Consider the following 21,074-nt stretch of genomic DNA (forward strand, 5'->3'; position numbering starts at 1 on the left):
GAGATCTTTAGCGCTCCCTCCATGCCATTGGACTCTCTTCTCTGCCCTCCTGATGTGGCCTGACACTGGGGAGTGAGGCCCAGTACAGTACAGCAAGCACTGATTTGCTCAACGCAGCTGTTTCCTATTGGCCACCAATGAGGGAGCCAATTGTGGCCTCAAATTCAAAGGCAAGAAATACTGCCAGATGGCACGTCGGCTCAAAAAAAGTGAAAAAAACATGTTGACATTTGACTGTCGACCTTGGCCATGTCGACCTAATGCTTGTGTTGACCTGATGACCCTGTTGACCTTTTGAAGGTGTTAACCTAAGGCCTGTCAACCTACAGTGGTCAACCTAATGTATGTTAACCTTTCTTTGGTCGACCTAGTGGCGTATACCGTGCTCATAGCTACATCTATTTGTGTATAGCATAGCAGCCTGAAATATACACATTGGCCCTTATTCAGATCTGATTGCAGTACAAATTTGTTTGGAAAATGGGCAAAACCATGTGCACTGCAGGTGGAGCAGATGTAACGTGCACAGAGAGATAAATTTGGGTGGGTTGTGTTGAAACTGAAATCTAAATTGCAGTGTAAAATTAAGGCAGCCAGTATTTACCTTGCACAGAAACAAAATAACTCACACAAATCTAATTGTCTTTGCACATGTTACATCTGCCCCACTTGCAGTGCACATGGTTTTGCCCATCAGATCTGAATAAAGACCATTATGTGTGTATGTATATATACACACACACATATATATATATATATATATATATATATAGATGCAGGGGGATGGCTGGCACTCCAGATGATGAACCCCAATAGGGGTTTAGACGCCCCGGTGCCCGATGAAGTCAGACTAGCTGGCAATGTACAAGGGGAGTGGATAACCCGGCACTCGTGGGACTTAGCAGCAAAAGAATCAATGACGCTCTGTGTCAGATCGACGTTTCGGTTTTAATACCGTTTTCAAGATCACAAAGAACATCAAACAAACACTGATATAAATACCTGTCGCCCGACACCACGCCGCCGCCGCAGCCCACCGGGTTCGTTTCTGGCGTCGGTCAGGACCGCCCCTGATCCGGCGCCACCTCCGACGTCACGCTCCCGCGACGAGCACGCTCCCGTGCATCCCGGCAGTGTACGTACGTGTTGACGCTGGTTGCCTAGCGACCACCCATACAAAAGAAACACCTACGTGAAAAAAACTGATCCCAAATATCATTTTAGTATGATATCTCGCTTCCTGACCAGGACCATCGATACATCGCATATCTAGATATATTTTGTATTCTATAAGTCAGTATGTCTGACTTGGTGATTACAGTTCTGTATTGCCTTTGCTATGTCTGGTAATTGTATTTTTGCACACTGTGATGATGGTGATCTGTCATTCATTTGTTTTTCTTTTTTCACGTAGGTGTTTCTTTTGTATGGGTGGTCGCTAGGCAACCAGCGTCAACACGTACGTACACTGCCGGGATGCACGGGAGCGTGCTCGTCGCGGGAGCGTGACGTCGGAGGTGGCGCCGGATCAGGGGCGGTCCTGACCGACGCCAGAAACGAACCCGGTGGGCTGCGGCGGCGGCGTGGTGTCGGGCGACAGGTATTTATATCAGTGTTTGTTTGATGTTCTTTGTGATCTTGAAAACGGTATTAAAACCGAAACGTCGATCTGACACAGAGCGTCATTGATTCTTTTGCTGCTAAGTCCCACGAGTGCCGGGTTATCCACTCCCCTTATATATATATATATATATATATATATATATCAGAGATAAGCAGCAGCACTCTGGACAGTAAAACATATGGACAGCAGCGTTGTGCATATCATCATTTCAGATCGATTATTGTGCTTTTTTTAAGAACAGCAAACACAGCACAATAAAACATGCTGAAACATTGATATACACAATGATACTGTCTGCTTGTTTTACTGTCTGGAGCGCCGCTGCTTATCTGTGATGCTTGTGTATGCAACCTGAGTAAGGTGTGGTTTGTTGAGGACACCTGGCAAGCTGCCTGGTTTTCCATAAGTATGTATGTACTGTAAGTAAGTGCATGTTATACAGTACATACAGGGACAGCCCAACCATTATGGCGGGAACGCAGATGTCTAGAGCAGTGGTTCCCAACCCTGGTCCTCAAGTACCCTCAACAGTGCACGTTTTGCAGGTCTCCACACCGAATCACAAGTGCTATAATTAGCTCCACCTGTGGATCTTTTCAAATGTGCCTGAATAATGAGTGCACCTGCCAGGTGACCTGGAAAACGTGCACTGTTGGGGGTACTTGAGGACCAGGGTTGGGAACCACTGGTCTAGAGCACTACACTTGAAAGTATGTTGTCACTGCATTCTTCCACCTGACTGCTAGCTAACCGATGTTGCTTCCTGAGATGTCCTTACACCCTTGCCGCTCTGCTTGCAGAAAGAGTGCCTACCATGTGGTGCGGTTTGCAGGGAGCCAAAACACTTGGACAGGGTCACATTCTGCATGTTCCATCTTGCTGCAAGCACACTCTCTTTGACACACACTGCCACCCAAGTTGATCACTGCCTCGCCAGTCAGCCACTATCTCCTTGTCAACCCAGCTTCACCAGCCGCCCACATCTCCCTGTCCTCCAGCTTCTCCAGTCACTCACCCACTATCTATTTGTCACCCCTTATCTCAACAGTCACCCACTATCTCCCTGTGACCACTATCTCCCTTTCTTGTGAGACCATGCCCCTTTTTACAAAGGCATGTTCTGTAACTTTAAAAAGTTTATCCCATCAAGGGGCACCAAAATGCATATTTGCTTATATAAAAGATTAAGCTTAGGCTGGCCCTATAACAGCCAGGGGTATAAAGTGGAATCCAGCACATGCACTTCTGTACCTTAGATATATAGATGATCTTTTGATTTTGTGGACGGGACAGAGAGAGGAGTTAATAGAAATATTAACAACACACAATGCCACGGATAGTCCTGTCAAATATACCTATGTCTTAAGTAATCAGGAGGTCAACTTTTTGGATGTTAGGATTTCGGGGAGTTATTTTGTTTCTTCACAGACAGTGGTGCAAGTAGAATTTTTTTCTTGGTGGTACTGATAGCCTCCACCAAAAATGGGCGTGGCTATGTGTCATGAGGGAGCGTGGTAACACAAAGCTAGAAGAGTGACTAAATGGCATCAGGAGACAGGGAATGAGAAACAGGGAATGACTGGGGGTGGGTTGGCTCTTGCTTGGGGGAGAGCCGAGCAGCTTGTGCTTACAATTGTGGAGCCTGCTCTTCATGCCGTTGGCTCCGCCGATGCCTGTCAGTGTGACAGGCTAAATCAGCAGTAGCCGGTAGCTGCATATAGCACCAATCATAATGCTGGGTGGGTGGGCTGCGGATGCATTTTTATATTTAGACTTAAAATAAAAATAAAAATAAAATTGACAGTGGTGGTAAGTGGTACTGCGTACCTGCAACATATTTCTTACAGGTACTCCGTACCATGCCGTACCCCCTTACTTGCAACACTGTGAATCACAGAGTAAATTTGGTTATAATATAAATGACAGATTGACTCTAGGTCGACCACTAATGGTCGACAGTGGGTAGGTGGACACCTTAAATTAGTCAACATACTAATGTCAACATTGACAGAAGGTTGACACTAGCAAAAGGTCAACATATACAGTCGACACTGAAAAGCTCAACACATTTGTTAACATTTTTGGGGGGTTTACACTGACTTGGTTTATTCTTTACCATCCACTAGGGCATAGAGGGAGAATACAATAGTGTGCCCTGAGCATGGCGAGCCATGCGAGGGGACGTGGTACACACAAAACCTGAAAAACTTGTTTTGACCTTTTCAGTGTCGCCCTTGTCTATGTTGACCTTTTGCTTGTGTCAACCTTCTGTCAATGTCGACATTGAGTATGTCAACCATTTAAAGGTGTCAACCTACCTACTGTCGACCATTAGTGGTCGACCCAATGACTGTCGACCTAGAGTCAATCTACAATTTATAACATAACCAGTTTGAATGCACCCCATCCAAATGTAACTCTCTGCACATGTTACATCTGCCCCAACTGTAGTTCACATGGTTTTGTCTATTAACCACTTGCCTGCGCGGGCTCGCCTGAGAAACTTTCGTGCATGCCACTGATTATTTGGTGTCCGCTAGTGGCGCCTCCAGCTGTGCACCACTGGAGCACCACCACTAGGGGCACCCCCCCCCTGTCACTCCCTCCCCAGGTTCTCCCCTCCGGCCAGTGCCGACTCCCCACCCCAGCATACGATCTTACGCCTGTGCCCCCTGGCTGCTACCGCCGCAATTCGCATCAGTGAGCAGGCAGCAGGCCCCTCTCAGGAACGTTCAAGTCCCCCTGAGCCGCCCCGAACATCCCCATTAGATTTTCATGACATCATGTTAAATAAACTAAATAAAAAAAATGTAAAAGCTGAATAACCTATATATAAATGTATATACTGTATCTCTTTCAGTCAGAACAGGATATACTCCTGCGTGATGAACTTGAGAAGCTAAACAAGACACATTCAGAACGCTTCAAGCTCTGGTTTACTGTGGATAGTGCTCCAGAAGGTAAACAAATTATTACAACAGGAAATACAGTCACTGGCGGATTCAGGGGGGGGGGGGGCACCCGGGCACGTGCCCCCCCCCCCCCCCTGTCATTTCAGACGGTTTTTTTTTCTGCTGCCCGCTCCCCCACTGTGCCCGCTCCCCCGCTGTGCCCGCTATCCCACTCCCCCGCTGTGCCCGGCCGGGAGAGAGATGTGCTACTGTATAAAATTCACTTCTCCTGCTGGACCGCTAGCCAATGGGCGCTTGCGGTCCAGCAGCCAATCAACTGGCTAGCAGTCCACCGGGAGATATGAATTTTACATAGGATAGGAGCACATTTCTCTCCCGGCCGGGCACACTGTGGAGCGGGGGAGCAGGCACAGCGGGGGAGCAGGCACAGCGGGGGGGGTGGCTGGCTGGCTGTCAGCACAGGTGGGGGGGTGCACACACAACCCTCCCACCCTATTGCACCCACCCTGCTGCAAGCACCCTCCCACCCTGTTGCACCCAAGCAGATTCAGTCGAGCATGAAGCCCCTTGGCATCAAGCATGAAGCCCCTTGGTATCGAGCATGAAGGTAAGTGGCACTTATGTGTCAAATGTGTAATGGGCATTATGGTGTGATATATAGTATGTAATGGGCATTATGGTGTGTTATATAGTATGTAATGGGCATTATGGTGTGACATATAGTATGTAATGGGCATTACGGTGTGTTATATAGTATGTAATGGGCATTACGGTGTGTTATATAGTATGTCATGGGCATTACGGTGTGTTATATAGTATGTGACGGGCATTACGGTGTGTTATATAGTATGTCATGTGCATTACGGTGTGTTATATAGTATGTGACGGTCATTACGGTGTGTTATATAGTATGTAATGGGCATTACGGTGTGTTATATAGTATGTGACGGGCATTACGGTGTGTTATATAGTATGTAATGGGCATTACGGTGTGTTATATAGTATGTCATGGGCATTATGGTGTGTTATATAGTATGTAATGGGCATTACGGTGTGTTATGTAGTATGTAATGGGCTTTACGGTATGTTATATAGTATGTCATGGGCATTATGGTGTGTTATATAGTATGTAATGGGCATCACGGTGTGTTATATAGTATGTCATGGGCATTACGGTGTGTTATATAGTATGTCATGGGCATTGCAGAGTGTTATATAGTATGTAATGGGCATTGCGGTGTGTTAAATAGTATGTAATGGGCATTACGGAAAAAGGAATGAGGGATAGATACATTTACATTTAATCATTAGCTCCATTTCCCAGCACCAGCTCATAAGCGCCATTTCTCCATTTTGGGGCTCATCTACATTTGGATAGATAGATGATTCCCGCACCAGTCTGAGGCTGAGCTATTATACACTGGACTATCTTATCTCCACATAATATGGATATGAAGGGGGTAATGCCCTACCATTAAGTTTTGGAGGTGCTACCCACTACCTAATTGACAAACTCAACAACCACACAAGAAAAAGAAAGTACATAAAATATAACCTTTATTAATTCATGATAAAAATGTTGAAATTTAAAAAAAAAATTAAGTGAAGAGAAGAAGAATAATATTAGTGTTTAAAATGTAAGGGGCCACTGTCTATCTAGGACCACAATTTGCAGGGGTATTGGGGGAAATTTACTAAAGGAAATTTGTAAAAAAAATAGGTGTATTTGTATATAGAAATACACTTATTTTTTACATTTACTATCCCGAAAATAAGGCAATTCGTATTCGTATTGCCGTATTTTCAGGATAGTAAATGTCAAAAATAAGTGTATTTCTAAATACAAATACACCTATTTTTTTTACAAATTTCCTTTAGTAAATTTCCCCCATTGTGTCTAGGGAGGTCATTCCTGGGATCAATATTGGTGGGTTCCCAGGATTTTGGCCTAAAATCGTCGGGATTTGAATCCTGGGATTGAAAGCTTTTTAGTGCAAAATTTACTTTTTTTTTTTTTAAAAGCCGGGCAGCACTGAGCACCTTAGAATATGGCTCAGATGCTGCCCGGCTGACTGCTACTGACCCTGGGCGACGGTTCCGCTGTTCAGGACAGTGTGCTGTGATGACAGGCATGGCGGCGCCCAGGCTGCGCAGCATGACCCCTGACATCACGTCACTCTGCACAGCCCGGCCGCTGCCATGTCTGTCAGTGCAGCACACTGTCATGGACCCGGACACCCAGCCACATGCCCGCTGTGCTGCTCCCGCCCCCCAGGCCGGCCACTCGAGAAGGACGGATGGTCGGTCCTGCTGCTGCCTGTCACATGGGGAAGATTGGCGGGAGGGCAGGTGGGGCAGAGTTAGAGGGCATTTACGCCAACATTTGGGGGCCTATTCATGTTTTTTTTATTAGGGAGGCAAACATTTCCCAAATCCCGGGATTGAAAAAATGCCCCGGGATTGGCATCCCTAATTGTGTCACTGGGGGTTATTCTGTTTGGTACGGTGAAACGTACGTATGTTCCGTCACACCGTACGTTTCCCGTACACTCACGGTGAGCGTAAGACCGCCCACAGAACAGCCGCACGGTCACAGACACGACAATGTGGAGTGGCGTTCATTTGAGCGTACGCCACCGTGCACGGACAGATCTCCCTCTTAGCCACGATACCTGGTGTACTTCTGAGCATACGCCACAGTGCACGGACGGATCTCGTCCATTTTCCCACCGACACCTTCCGTATATCTGAGCGTACACCACATGCAAACATGTTCTAATATTGTTCAAAATAAGACTTTAGAGTGTGATAGGCAGATGTTGGGATCCTTTGTTAGAGATATGTGATTGCAATAATGTGCTTGGTGGCATCTTACATACAGAGTGTGCTACATAAAATTCATAGCAGATATGAAAGTGCATAATGTATGTTGTTGGGCAAAAATATACAGATTGTGTGCAAAATAGTGGCCATGGCCTTAGGACATTGCTCCACCATTGCAAATAGAAATTGAGTCCAAAAACATCATTGTTGCTCTAAAGCCCCGTACACACGGGGGGAGATATATTGCTCAGCAATATATTGCTAGCAATATATTGCTAGCAATATATTGCTGAGCAATATATTGCCCAGTGTCTCCTTTGCATCAGCGACCAGAGATGGTCACTGATGAAAAGGAACCTCTGCTGGGGGAGCCGCAGAGGTAATTAGCTGGTCGCAGGAGCAAGCTCCTGCGACCAGCGATTACAATGGGGCAGAAAACGGGAGCGCGCACCCGGCAATTTATCGCTGGTGCGTACTCCAATCACTGGCAATATGGTCGCTTGTGACCATATTCCCAGTGATTATAGCCCCTATCGCCCCCGTGTGTACACAGCATTATACATGGTTTATGTGTTTTCATAATAAAAAACTGGTATGTTTGTGTTACAGTGAAAAAGTTGACACATGTCGACTCCTGTGAATTGAGTGTCCTGCTTTTTAAAGTATAAAAAAAACACTTTCTGAATGGGTGTAGATGGTTATAAAATAACTACCTTGACATATATAACCAGGTATTAGAATGAATATTAGCTAAAATTAAACCAACCTTTACATGTTAAGAAGTGTAGAAAGATAAGGTTCCAATGTGTTTGAGGGCTGTGTGTGGCTTGCAGGCAGTGAAATAATGGTTTTCACTTAATAGCCTGCAGCATTGCTTATTACATTCAGGTGTATGTGTTTGACTAGTGATCAGAGTTAATTAGCAGACCCAGGCGTCCGCTCTCATACGGTATCTCTAGGGGTGGTCTGGAGCTATCTTTGGCATCCGTCTGTTTTTGGGCCAAAATGCACAGTGCGTTCGCCGATTGAGGTGGTTGTGGCACCGTGCATTTTGTGTGCACACCCCTGTGAACGCCCATGTTTACGCCCAGTTTTCCTCATTATTCCGGCCGCTCCCATAAAAACGCCCACAATGACCGTGTTCTTGCGGACAGGTTTTTTTGCACGGAGAGACCAGTCTGTGAGCGGTGTGAGGTTGCCGAACATGCGCATTGCGAAAGATACGCATGCGCAGATGACAAAAAAAACGATCCGCCCGTGTACGGTCCCACCCTACAAAATAGAATAAGGCCCCCTGTGTGTTTATGCGTGTCCCTGGTTCTGCTATATAGTCAGTGGCGTAACATAGGTGCTAGGAGGAGCCAGCGCCGGCGGGGTGTGTGGGGCGCAATAAAAATGACCTGCTGCAGCAGGCAGAAACAACAGCGGGGGAATGAAGGTGCCAGCCAGTCCTGGGCTCATAGGCATGTGCACGTGTTTGTCCGGGCGCCGGATCAGCTGCGTAGCAGTAGTGCTGCAGCTGCCCATCACTCCCCTGCTGGAAAGCTGCTGCCATCAGCAGCGCTAACCGTACCGAGCGCAGAAGCTCAAAGACCGGGTTGGGAGTAAGAGGATGCACTGTTGGCCCCCTCCTCCGTTCAGTGGAGGGCTTCCTGCCCGAGCCTGCCTACGAGCAGCAGCACATCAGCGCTGTGAGCGCTCTCTCCTCCTACCTGCATGATGTGGCTGAAGCGATAGTGACCCCAGCCTATCATGGCTCACTTTAAAAAAAATAATAATAACAATAATCATATATATATATAAATATATGTACAAACAAAATACCACTGCGCAAAACCTCTTGTGACAAAGGAGTAATTCTGTGTATCCCGCATAGTGTGCAGCTCTCTCTAGGACCATGGACCAACGGTGTGTTTATATACAAAGAAAGGAGAAGCGTACCATAAGCAAAATAAAAATACAGTTCTTTTACTGATCTTATATGCTCACATACATGGGTGTTAAGAAATAACAGCTTGCCAAGCCAAGGTGGAAATAGGAACAGGTGGAATATCAGAACACGGCTCAAAGGATCTTCCGTCTCAGACAGCCTCTCACGCTGCACTAACACCGGTCAACGCAGTCCTTCACCGCTCACTCCACCAGAATGACGTCACAACATCCACCGTATAGGCAGGGCCGTTTCTAGAGGCGGACAAGCCGTGCAGCAGCCCGGGGCGCTGCACGGCTTGTCCGCCTCTGTAAACAGCCAGGGCGCCCGGCAGCTCCCCCCAATGCCAACGCTGCCACCGCCGCCTCCCAGAGCCGGCCCTAGTTATGCGGCAGCAGCGGCAGGGTGACGAGTGACGGAATGGATCGGATCTCTGTTGTCACGGATCCGATCCGCGGCACTTCTCCCCCCTGTGACAGGCAGCTCCCGGCGCAGGCTGCCCAATCACAGAGCTCAAAAAACAGCCGGCTGACTTCTGAGCTCTGTGATTGGGCAGCCTGCGCCAGGAGTGTAGGAAGAAGCCCAGCCTGCGCAACAGCACAAGGTGGTGTGCAACATGCAGGAAGGAGAGAAGTTATCTATTATCATCCTGCCCGAGTTCGCCGATGCGCCGGTAAGTCACTGTCAGTGGCACTGTGGCTACCTTCAATCAAGAAGAGGGACAATGCAGCTGCCGAGTGTGGCACTGTAGGGTCATATGTGTGGCACTGTAGGGACATATCTGTGGCACTGTAGGGACATATCTGTGGCACTGTGAAGGCATATCTGTGGCACTGTGGGGGCATATATGTGGCACTGTGGGGGCATATATGTGGCACTGTGGGAGCATATTTGGCACTGTGGGGGCATATATGTGGCACTGTGGGGGCATATCTGGCACCGTAGGGGCATATGGCAGCGATGACAGCGGCGGGGGACTGGAGAGGGAGACCCAGGGCCAGAGGCATTAAGTTTTGCTGCTTGTGGCACTGTGGGGGCATATGTGTGGCACTGTGGGGGCATATATGTATGGCACTGTGGGGGCATATCTGGCACTGTGGGGGCATATTAGTAAAGGGCATCAGTTGTACGGCAGTGGCGCGTAGGGTATAATGTGTAATAGTCATTACGGTGAGGGGAGTATTGTGTAATTGCCATCACAGTGTGGGTGTAATGGGCATCACAGTGGGGGGTCTAATGGGCATTATGGTGTGCAACATAATGTGTAATTGTCATCACAGTGTCCGGTGTAATGTGTAATTGGCATCACGGATAAATAGTGTATATTGCAGAAGAAGAACAAACTTGTCTGCGCTAAATTTGTCGTCACAATTTGATTGACAGTTGTCTCAGTCAGGATTCAATGTACCATATATACTCGAGTATAAGCCTACTTTTTCAGAACATTTTTCTATGCTGAAAAAGCCCCCCCCCCCCTCGGCTTATTCTCTAGTGAGGGTCCCACTTGAGTCAATAAGTTTTCCCAGTTTTTTGTTGAAAAATTAGGTGCTTCGGCTTATATTCGGGTCGACTTATACTCGAGTATATACGGTATATGTAAAATAAAATACAATAAATCAGAGGGAGTACTTCACTATAAAGATAGTACAGATTTATCCCAGTGACTTTAGAATAGGTGTGTTATTCTTTACCTTTCTGTGAGTTGGGTACGGACCCCTATTCTAAAGTCACTGGGATACATCTGTACTATCTTTAGTGAAGTATGTCGTTTGTGGTCCCTCTTCCAACTTGTGGCTGCAAGGATTGGCTGCGCCTTGGGACTATTTCACCCTTTGTCCTCAAATAGTGTAATCGTGTATATTGATTTAAGTAGCCTGTCATTGTTTGTCCTTGATTTGTGAGGTGTACTAGGTCACTGTGTGGACCTTTATATTTTTATGTCACTGTGTGACCCCAATGTCTGGATATACAGGTTGCAAAAGTGGGATGTAAGGTAATTGTTTTCCTGCTAGACCACGCCCTTATATTAAGCCACATCCCCTTTAAAAACAAACCACGCCCTTATTTTGACGCGCGCAATTTCTTCTATATATTGGGGGGGGGGCGCGCATTTTTAAATTCTTTGCCCTGGGAGCTAAATTATCTAGAAACGGCCCTGCGTATAGGCAACGCCCAGCGTGTTTCGTACCAGGACTTCGTCAGTGCAGTGCAGAGTGCAGACAGAGGGGTGTTGTGCAGTGCAGACTGCAGAGGGGTTTGTGTTGTGCAGTGCAGAGGTGTGTTGTGTTGTGCAGTGTAGAGGGGTGTTATGCAGTGCAGAGGGGTTTGTGCTGTACAGACTGCAGAGGGGTTGTGTGCTGGGTTATATATAATATACTTATATTGTAGTAATTGTACTGGTCATGTGTTAGGCAGGCTGTCAGTCAGGTTTTCATTGTCAATTTTTTTTCATTGTGGTGTGTGGTGACAAGTTCTGTGTGTGATTGTTCTGCCTCCACGGTCTACGCAGTGTTATCCAAGGCCCTTCCTTAAAAAAAAAATACAGTATAAAAATATATGTTGCTGTTCTTTATTTTTTTGCTGTATAATGCACCCCAATAGTATACAAGCTGCACATTAAAAATAATTAAAGTAAAAAAAATCCAAATCAATTTTTCTCTTCTTTATTTATTGTTTGTGTGTACTGTGCCCATACTATACTGTCAGAAGGTCCAGGTGTTATTGTTTGGCCTCCACTCTGCGTTACACAATCTGCGCATTTGCTCTTCATTATTGTTTGTGTGTACTGAACCCCAATACACCATATTTCTACTGTCAGAAGTTCTGTGTGTTAATAACCAGCCAGCTTGCTGCAGACCTTGGCCTAAATTGAATGAAAACAACATTGTGAGCTGTAAAGTGGTCAAATTTGTCTGGAAAGGAACCCAACAGCAGCACCTCTGGCCACCCATAGGTCCTGCAGACCAAGAAATGACAGCAGCACCTCTGGCCACAGAGGTACTGCAAGTTGAACATAACAACAGCATCACCTCTGGCAAACCAGAGGCACTGCAGACCAAACAATGACAGCAGCACCTCTGGCCACACAGAGGTACTGCAAGGTGAATATAACAACAGCAGCACCTCTGTGTAACCAGAGGTACCGCAGACCAAACTAGACATAAATGGCAGTCCTGACATAATGCCCCCCATGAGAAGGCAGATTCCAGACACCTCCTGGAAATTCAAGCTCAGGCTTCTCTGTCTGGGCAGAGCAACAGTCCATTCCGGCACAAACAGGACATCAGACGTGGACAGGACCTCCGACATGACAGACACTGGCTGGATCTTGGTTAAAACTGAAAATATTTTCACCGTGATTGACAGCCGTCAAGACATGCCTAACGGCAGGTGCAACCACATCCTCATGCCCGAAGGCACGGGCAGACAGGAACTCATGCCCGAAGGCAAGGGCAGACAGGACCGCATGCCCCAAGGCAAGGGCAGACAGGACCACATGCCCCAAGGCAAGGGCAGACAGGACCGCATGCCCCAAGGCAAGGGCAGACAGGACCGCATGCCCCAAGGCAAGGGCAGACAGGACCGCATGCCCCAAGGCAAGGGCAGACAGAACCTCATGCCCAAAGGCAACGGCAGACGGCCCCCTCCTGGGTCTATGATACATGGACCCCCTTTTGGGGCTGGACCATCATACTCAGAAGGCAGACCCTCACGGACCTCTGGGACATCAGGCGGACCCTCACGGACCTCTGGGACATCAGGCGGACCCTCACGGACCTCTGGGACATCAGGCGGACCCTCACGGACCTCTGGGACATCAGGCGGACCCGCACAGACCTCTGGGACATCAGGCAGACCCTCACGGACCTCTGGGACATCAGGCAGACCCTCACGGACCTCTGGGACATCAGGCAGACCCTCACGGACCACTGACATGACAGGCGTTAGTACACTAAAAGAAATAACATTGCGACACATAGCTGACACAGCGACTCTCAATTTATGCTTATTGACATGGGCATTAACAGACTCAGGCCTGGAGACCAAGCAGTAGCGTCCTCTGACCCATAGGCCAGGGCAGTAGCGTCCTCTGACCCAGAGGCCAGGGCAGTAGCGTCCTCTGACCCAGAGGCCAGGGCAGTAGCGTCCTCTGACCCAGAGGCCAGGGCAGTAGCGTCCTCTGACCCAGAGGCCAGGGCAACTGGGACCTCCTCCTGGGGCTGGACAGATGGGGCCCCCTCCTGGGGCTGGACAGACGGGACCCCCTCCTGGGGCTGGACAGACAGGACCCCCTCCTGGGGCTGGACAGACGGGACCCCCTCCTGGGTACACGCCATCGGCTGAGGTACACGCCACCCCTCCTGGGTACACACCATTGGCTGAGGCATAGGCCACTCCTCCTGGGTACACGCCATTGGCTACCCCTCCTGGGGACACGCCATCGGCTGAGGCATCGGCCACCCCTCCTGGGGACACGCCATCGGCTGAGGCATCAGCCACCCCTCCTGGGTACACGCCATCGACTGAGGCATCGGTCAACCCTCCTGGGGACACACCGCTGGCTGTGGCCTCGGTCACCCTTCCTGGGAACACGCCATCGGCTGAGGTTTCGGGGACGTGCACATCGGACACCGCTCTGGGGGCCTGCACCTTCTGACACAAGTCTGACAGAACACAAGCCAAGGCCATGATCTGATCTGCCAACACTTGATTGTGGTTAACAGGTAGGGTGACCAACTCATTCCTTTAATCCGTGACACACATTAATTACACAGGTTCTGTGGCAGTTTAAAACCAGGTGAAATGGAGTCTTGAGGTGTGGCAGTTTAAAACCAGGTGAAAGCCAGCCACAGAACCTGCATAATTAATATGAGTCCCGGATTAAAGGGATGAGTTGGTCACCCTATTAACAGGCTCCATAGCGACACAAGGCAAAGTTCATTGTTCCCCCTCCAGCAAGTCAGTGCGGCCAGTTATAATGTTAGGAGTCCCAGTGGACTGCAAGACAAATTGAAATATACTTGCTGGAGAAAAAGACAATGGAGGCAGGATGGCTGTTGAAACACTGTATTAGCAGGTTACACAGGCAAGTTACAGGTTACACAGGCAAGCTTAAGCAATACAGACACAGCTGAGAAAGCTATAACTGGCCTTGAGCTCAGGGTAAATGTAGTTTTAAAACCAGAGCAGACCAATCGCTGCAGCACACAGAGACAGGCCCCTCAATGATCAATATGTGCTGCAGCTGGGAATGGCATTCTGAGAACAGCCCAGTCCAGCTCATTGCACCAGCTGGAACTGCTCTCAGGCAGAACTCAACAGCAGCACCTCTGGCCACTCATAGGTACTGCAGCCCAAGAAATAACAGCACAGAGGTACTGCAAGCTGAACATAACAGCAGCACCTCTGGCAAACCAGAGGCACTGCAGACCAAACAATGACGGCAGCTCCTCTGGCCACACAGAGGTACTGCAAGGTGAATATAACAACAGCAGCACCTCTGTGTAACCAGAGGTACCGCAGACCAAACAAGACATAAATGGAAGTCCTGACACTCAGATTATTTCTGCAACTATAGCATCTATTTTTCCTGGATCAGATAGTGTTCATTGGAGTGGTTTTAGAAGTTTGTATTCAAATTTCTTTAAGGTACAATTGGTTGAGGCTGTTTACAAGTTTGGTCTGTCTAGAGATTAGCAAGTCACCTTGGAAGAAATTACATTGTCAAATCAACAGCTTGGGGTGTTGATAGTCTTTAATTTTAATGGCTTAGCCATCCTATAAAATGGTATGGTCATTTATTATCTCCAGGCTTGTCTGGGTTGGTGGTAGAGATTTTGCGCCCAATCATGAAGCCAATAAAAATTTCATTAGGGAGTTTTGGTTGGCCAATAGTGGTTGTGCGGTTCAACATCCTTTAATACATTTTTGGGTACTTGTATATTATCACGGCGCCCAAGTTTCTTATGTACGGCACCGTAGAAAAATTGCATTGCATCGCATGGGCCATTTTAACGGTCATGCAATGCGATGCTATCCGATTTTCTTATGTAATTTATTCACTGCTCTCTTAGCCCCGGGGATCACATCGCACCTCCCGCATATATAGGGTGTACGATGCCATTACATTACCTATATAATTATATCATTGTAAGACATACAATGAGGTTTTAGGCACCCCCCCACACACACACTATCCATGCCACCCCTAAGCGTGGTGAGCGGCGGCGGAACGCGTCCTCCGACCTTTTCATACCCCTACTATCCACATCGGCATGGAGTTGATAGTATATAGTGTGGCGAGTGCAGCGAGCCACCGAGCCCGAAGTGTGGCGAGCGGACGCAGATTACTTTACATGTATTCCGCGTCCCCTCGTGGAGCTTACTGCGCTCGCCACACTTCGGGCTCAGTGGCTCGCTGCGCTCGCCACACTATATAATATCAACTCCACGCCGACGTGGATAGTAGGGGTATGAAAAGGTTGGAGGATGCATTCCGCCGCCCCTCGTAGGGCACTCTGCGCTCGCCACGCTTTGGGGTGGCTTAGATAGTGGGGGGGGGGGTGCCTAAAACCTCATTGTATGTCATTATTGTATACCTAGTGCCATTGTACACCCTATACAATATAAATAAAAAAGCACTGAATACATTACATAGGAAAATCGGATCGGATCGCATCGCAAGGCCCTTACAATGGCCCATGCGATGCAATGCGAATTCCCTAGGCAGAATAGCCCACTAAGCAAATAGCTTAGTGGGTGCTGTGATAATACACGAGTACCTATTTATGTTACAATGATGGTGTTCACTTAACTTGGGATGATCTTTAGTTGTTTGTTGAGTATATTTGTAAAGTTAGTTTTAGGTGCAGGATAGCTTGTGAAGGCAGTTTGGCAGTTCTGTAGACAGAACCTCGTTGGGGTGTGATGCAAAGACCGATCATCAAGTGCAATCATTTACTGTTTGGGTGCTCTCAGCTTCAGTGATTGGTTGGATTGGCTGCACTACCCGAACAGTAGGTTATACAAGTTATACAGTATAGTTGAATATGCTACCAAAAAGAATTGACCACTAAGCGCTGTTGTGTGGCTGATATTCTAGGTAGAGAGTCAAGTTTCTGAATAACCTAAACAAGAAGAAATAAGACAGAACAGCGCTAGGTATCACTGAGCAAACAATACAAACTGGTTAAAAATCAATTACAATGTATTCCAATCAATAATAGAATAGCCCTATAAATAAAATCAGTACATGTACATTAATAGCTCAATAAAATAGCAGTAGTGCGTGCTGCTCCTTATTAGAAGTTATGTAGGTAAACAGGGATGCAGCACACAAGACTCCCATACTAGATAACTAGAGTTGATTCCATCTAAATCAGTGGCTTAATGAGCAGGAAGTTTTCCTTTTAATGTGAAAATAACCCCCAGGCTTATCAGAATCCTGTAGTGAGAGATCGCCCTGTCATAGTGTAACTATCAAGGTGTATTTCACAAGCCAGAGATCAATACAATGTAACAATCTTTATTAAATTTGAAAAACTACATTTGGGGATTATTTACTAAAATGGGAGTTCTATTGAAGATAGGATATTGCTATGGGCAACCAATCAGAATCTACTTATTTATTAAGCACATGATTACCCCCTCCATTGCTCCATTTGTAGCTGGGGGACACACTGTCCCATTTTATTTTGTAATGTATAGATCTTTTACTATGCTAGTATAGTTCAATCGTCCATTAATTTTCATGGAATTTCTGTATGCATTATGGGGTGGTTTGGGGGTGCCATGCACCCCAGGGGTGAACCCCTATAATGTTATGGACCTGTCTGAAGAGGTCTCTTTGATGAGTGGTGGGCAGGCTCATACTATTGGCCAATACTATAATTATATATATTACAATGTAAATGGTGTAGTCTCAGTTAGGTAGCACATCCCATTATTAGTAGCTAGGGTGTGCTGTCCAGGCCCCATCCTCCTGAATAATTTCTGTACGCAGCACAAATATTTAAAACCCATTTAAGTAAATAGTCAATGGAAATAAGCAGAAATTGCATTCTAAAACGTATTTGAAAATGAATACTGATGAGTTCAGTAGAGATCACCTGCGGAGATGCAGTCAAAATCCCGACCGTCAAAATCCCAACAGGGTCAAAATCCCGAATGGGTCAAAATACCGACAAGGATAAAATCCCGACATGGACAAAATCCCGACATTTAAAATCCCGACAGGGTCAAAATCCCGACATATAGAATGTACAAGTGAAGCAGTCTACATGCCTTTCGGTCGACAGGTGCGAGGTCGACATGGGTTTTTTCACTGTTTTTTGAACCGACATGTGCCGACAGGCGGTATTTCATGCCCTACCATCCACTACGGCGTGGTGTGAGAATAAAATAGTGTGCCGAACGCAGCGAGGCACCGTGCCCGAAGCATTGCGAGCGAAGCGAGCGATGCGAGGGGCTGCGGTTCACTTGCAATTGTGTCCATGTCGACTGTGTCAACATTCGGGTCAAAAAAACAGTGAAAAAACCCATGTCGACCTCGCACCTGTCGACCGAAAGGCATGTAGACTGTTTCACCTGTACATTCTATATGTCGGGATTCTGACCCTGTAGGGATTTTAAATGTCGGGATTTTGACCCTGTCGGGGTTTTAAATGTCGGGATTTTAAATGTCGGGATTTTGTCCATGTCGGATTTTGACCCTGTCGGGATTTCATACCGAATCCCACCTGCGGGTCTGTTGTACATTAAACATGTCCCTATCTGTAAATGCATGGTGTGGATGTAAGATATTAATTGGGTTATTTGATGCAAACACAGTGTGTGTTACTCTGCAAGGTAAATGTTATTTGACTGCCTGGACAGTAAGTATGACTTTCGATGACATATAATAATCAACATACAGCCAAAGAATGTACATTTTTGTAAAACTTCTGAAAATTTCTGGATTACTAACATTTCTCTGTTTCTCGGCTTATAGAATGGGAATACAGCCGTGGTTATATTGATTCCAAGATGATCCAAGAGCATTTACCTTCTCCTGCTGATGACATCCTCATTTTACTCTGTGGTCCCCCTGCCATGATTTCACTGGCTTGTAAACCCAGTCTGGACTTTTTAGGATATCAAGAACATATGTATTTTGTTTATTAAGTGTCTTCTGTTTAATATACAGTTTTTTATTTTGACCAGTTACTAAAATTCTGCAATTTTGTCTAACTGAATTTCTTAATTTTTCTGCTATTTAGAAGAATTAGGTAATATTACAAAATATATATATATAGTGTTCATTCTAGCACCCGCCATCTTTGAAAACCCATGCAGTTCCTCTTCCCTGTCTGGTGTGTCGCTGTCTGCTGTAGTGCTTTCTAGCACAGTGTGGACAGTGGTCTGTATATCAGCACTGATATGCAAACCAGACCTGTGCTAAAAACACCACAGCAGACAGCGGCACCCCAGTCAGGGAACAGGAACTGCATGGATTTTCAAAGATGGCGGGTGCTAGAATGAACACTATGGTCCGAGGGAGCCGGCACTCGGGGGTTGCTATGATGTAGTCTTGTACCCAGGTGCCTTCCAAAAAAGCCAGGCGGCTTATAGATAAATGTCCGAAGCAGGCGGCACTCAGAGACGTTGTAAACAGTTAAACCATAAAAAGGTATATTGTGCAAAATGAGGCAACGTTTCGGGGATGACCCCCTTTCTCAAGCCAAAACAAACAAGTGAGATACAATGTGCAAACACAGAATAAATACCTTAATCTAAGCATCTGCCGCCTCCTACCAACGCCGTGCACGTGCTGCACGCTGACATCTCCTCCCTCCGTCCCGTCTCCTGACTGCTCTCACCGGACCTCTGACGTGGGCTCTGAGTGCCGCCTGCTTCGGACATATATATATATATATATATATGTGTGTGTGTGTGTGTGTGTCTAGTGTCCGTGTGAAACACTGCCATCTGTTGGAATCAAGTAAAACTACATGTACCGCGTCCTCTCAAATGGCTCGCTTCGCTCGTCATGCTTCGAACATGGTGCCTCCCTATGCTCGGCACACTGTTATATGATCACTCTATGCCCACTTGGATAGTAAAGTATGAAAAACTACCTTTTTTGGGGGGAAAAACATGAAAAAGTCATGTCAACCTTTTCCATGTCGACCTAATGCTTGTTGAACTAATGACCATGTTGAACTAATGTATGTCGACCTATTTCCTGTCAACCTATAGTGGTCGACCCAATGATTTTTAACCTAATGCTTGTAGACCTAGTGACTGCATCCCCCAATAGGCTACTGTAAGACCTATCGCATGCCATATATAGGAACCTATTATATGACATGAAATAAAACCATGGATCTACAGTTACACAGTAAATATTGTAGGTGAGGTCTTTATTATTATTCTGGATGTATTATATTATAAAAACGGGACCGCAGATCATAGTACCAGGAAGTTTCATTATTTTGTGTGGTTTGGTGTGGTTTGTCCCAACCCCATAGTCAGTGCCAGGTCTAAATGGGCCTGGAGCTAAAAATGATCAAGGGCACATTATGCGCAATAACAGGGGTTGTGGCCAGCACCTAATAATGTGGGGGGAGTGACCAGTTTTCTGTTTGGGTGGTCTGCTCATGGGTGTGTGTGTATTTGTGTAAATACTTTCAACTAATTATATATACCTGGAAAAGGCAGGGGGCTGGCATAGGAAAAATGCAGGGAGATATATTGGCAGGTGCCCTCCAAAGGTGCACCCGCAGGATGCCAATGTCCTAAGATACTTGCTGGATGAGGCGGCAAAATACTGAAAGCCGAAACTTGTAACACAACATTTCAGCACCTTTTATCTGGTCACCTAAATTTACCACACCATACTGTATACCCCTTATACAAATCATGCAAGACAATAGTAACCCCTTATACGGTACTTGCCTCTTACACATTATGCCACATGGAATGAGCCAAAATTCACACCGACTGAGCCAAAATTCACTCTATGGCACACGGATTGAGTCAAAATTCACGTTATGCCACACAGATTAAGGCAAAATTTACATTTTAATTTTTAACAAGAAAAGGTAAGTATGATATAGGTGCACTGAAAGTCAAAGTATAACTAATAAAATATAACTTTTAATGATACTTAATAAAATTGGTGAACTTCACCAATTTTATTAAGTATCATTAAAAGTTATATTTTATTAGTTATACTTTGCCTTTCAGTGCACCTATATCATACTTACCTTTTCTTGTTAAAAATTGTTGAGTCCTTTATTAAGTAGTAGGTAGCACCTCCTTTTCCTAAGCGAGGGATAAAATCCCATTTAAGTATTTACATTAGAGGAGACATGAGAGTCCCATTATAAATCTGAAGACTGGTGCGGGAATCATTCTTGTTATTTGTAAAATTCACATTTTGCCACATGGATTGAGCCAAAATACACACTATACCAAACAGATTGAGCAATAAGGCACAAAATGCTTTTAGATACAGGGGCATTGCGTGCCAAAGGCACACATTAAAAATGTACACCATAATGCCCATTACATGTTAAGCCACACACCATAAAGTCCAGTACGTATTATGCCAAACGCCATAATGCCTATTAAAAATTATGCTACATAAGTGCTGCTTACCTACATGCTCATTGCCAGGAGTTCCATGCTCGTTGCCATGTGGGATTACATGGTCATTGCCAAGGGGGAATACATGCCGGCGGGGACCCGAGGGAAGCGCTGTCGGAAGGGGACGCGCGCACATCCCCTTTCGCAGAGCAGATGG

The 21,074-nt window shown here is 46.4% G+C and overlaps 2 protein-coding genes across 6 annotated transcripts in view; one reads left to right on the plus strand and one right to left on the minus strand.

The window, feature by feature from the left end:
- Positions 1-1,182, minus strand: part of LOC146060227 (tetraspanin-18B-like) — a 142,122-nt gene extending 140,940 nt beyond the window's left edge. Inside the window, exon 1 of one of the 2 annotated variants that reach the window (XR_014470401.1) lies at positions 1,003-1,150. The gene's annotated coding sequence lies outside the window, so the exon portion shown is untranslated. Of the gene's footprint in view, positions 1-1,002 lie in introns of both variants that reach the window. The other variant, XM_083173216.1, reaches the window with a different exon arrangement.
- Positions 1,141-18,517, plus strand: CYB5R1 (cytochrome b5 reductase 1). 4 transcript variants are annotated; one of them, XM_083173218.1, is made up of 4 exons: positions 1,141-1,320; positions 1,415-1,600; positions 4,485-4,584; positions 18,279-18,517. In XM_083173218.1, exons 1-4 carry the CDS (start codon positions 1,300-1,302, stop codon positions 18,449-18,451), a joined length of 480 nt encoding a protein of 159 aa, XP_083029344.1. In that variant the 5' UTR covers positions 1,141-1,299; the 3' UTR covers positions 18,452-18,517. The 4 variants fall into 4 exon arrangements, 2 of the variants coding, with proteins under 2 accessions (XP_083029344.1, XP_083029345.1); XM_083173219.1 differs by having other exon boundaries at positions 1,141-1,311; XR_014470402.1 differs by having other exon boundaries at positions 1,142-1,293.
- Positions 18,518-21,074: the final 2,557 nt, after the last annotated feature.

This window comes from Crinia signifera, chromosome 2 (assembly GCF_055691185.1).
Source record: "Crinia signifera chromosome 2, ASM5569118v1, whole genome shotgun sequence".
Lineage (NCBI taxonomy): Eukaryota > Metazoa > Chordata > Amphibia > Anura > Myobatrachidae > Crinia > Crinia signifera.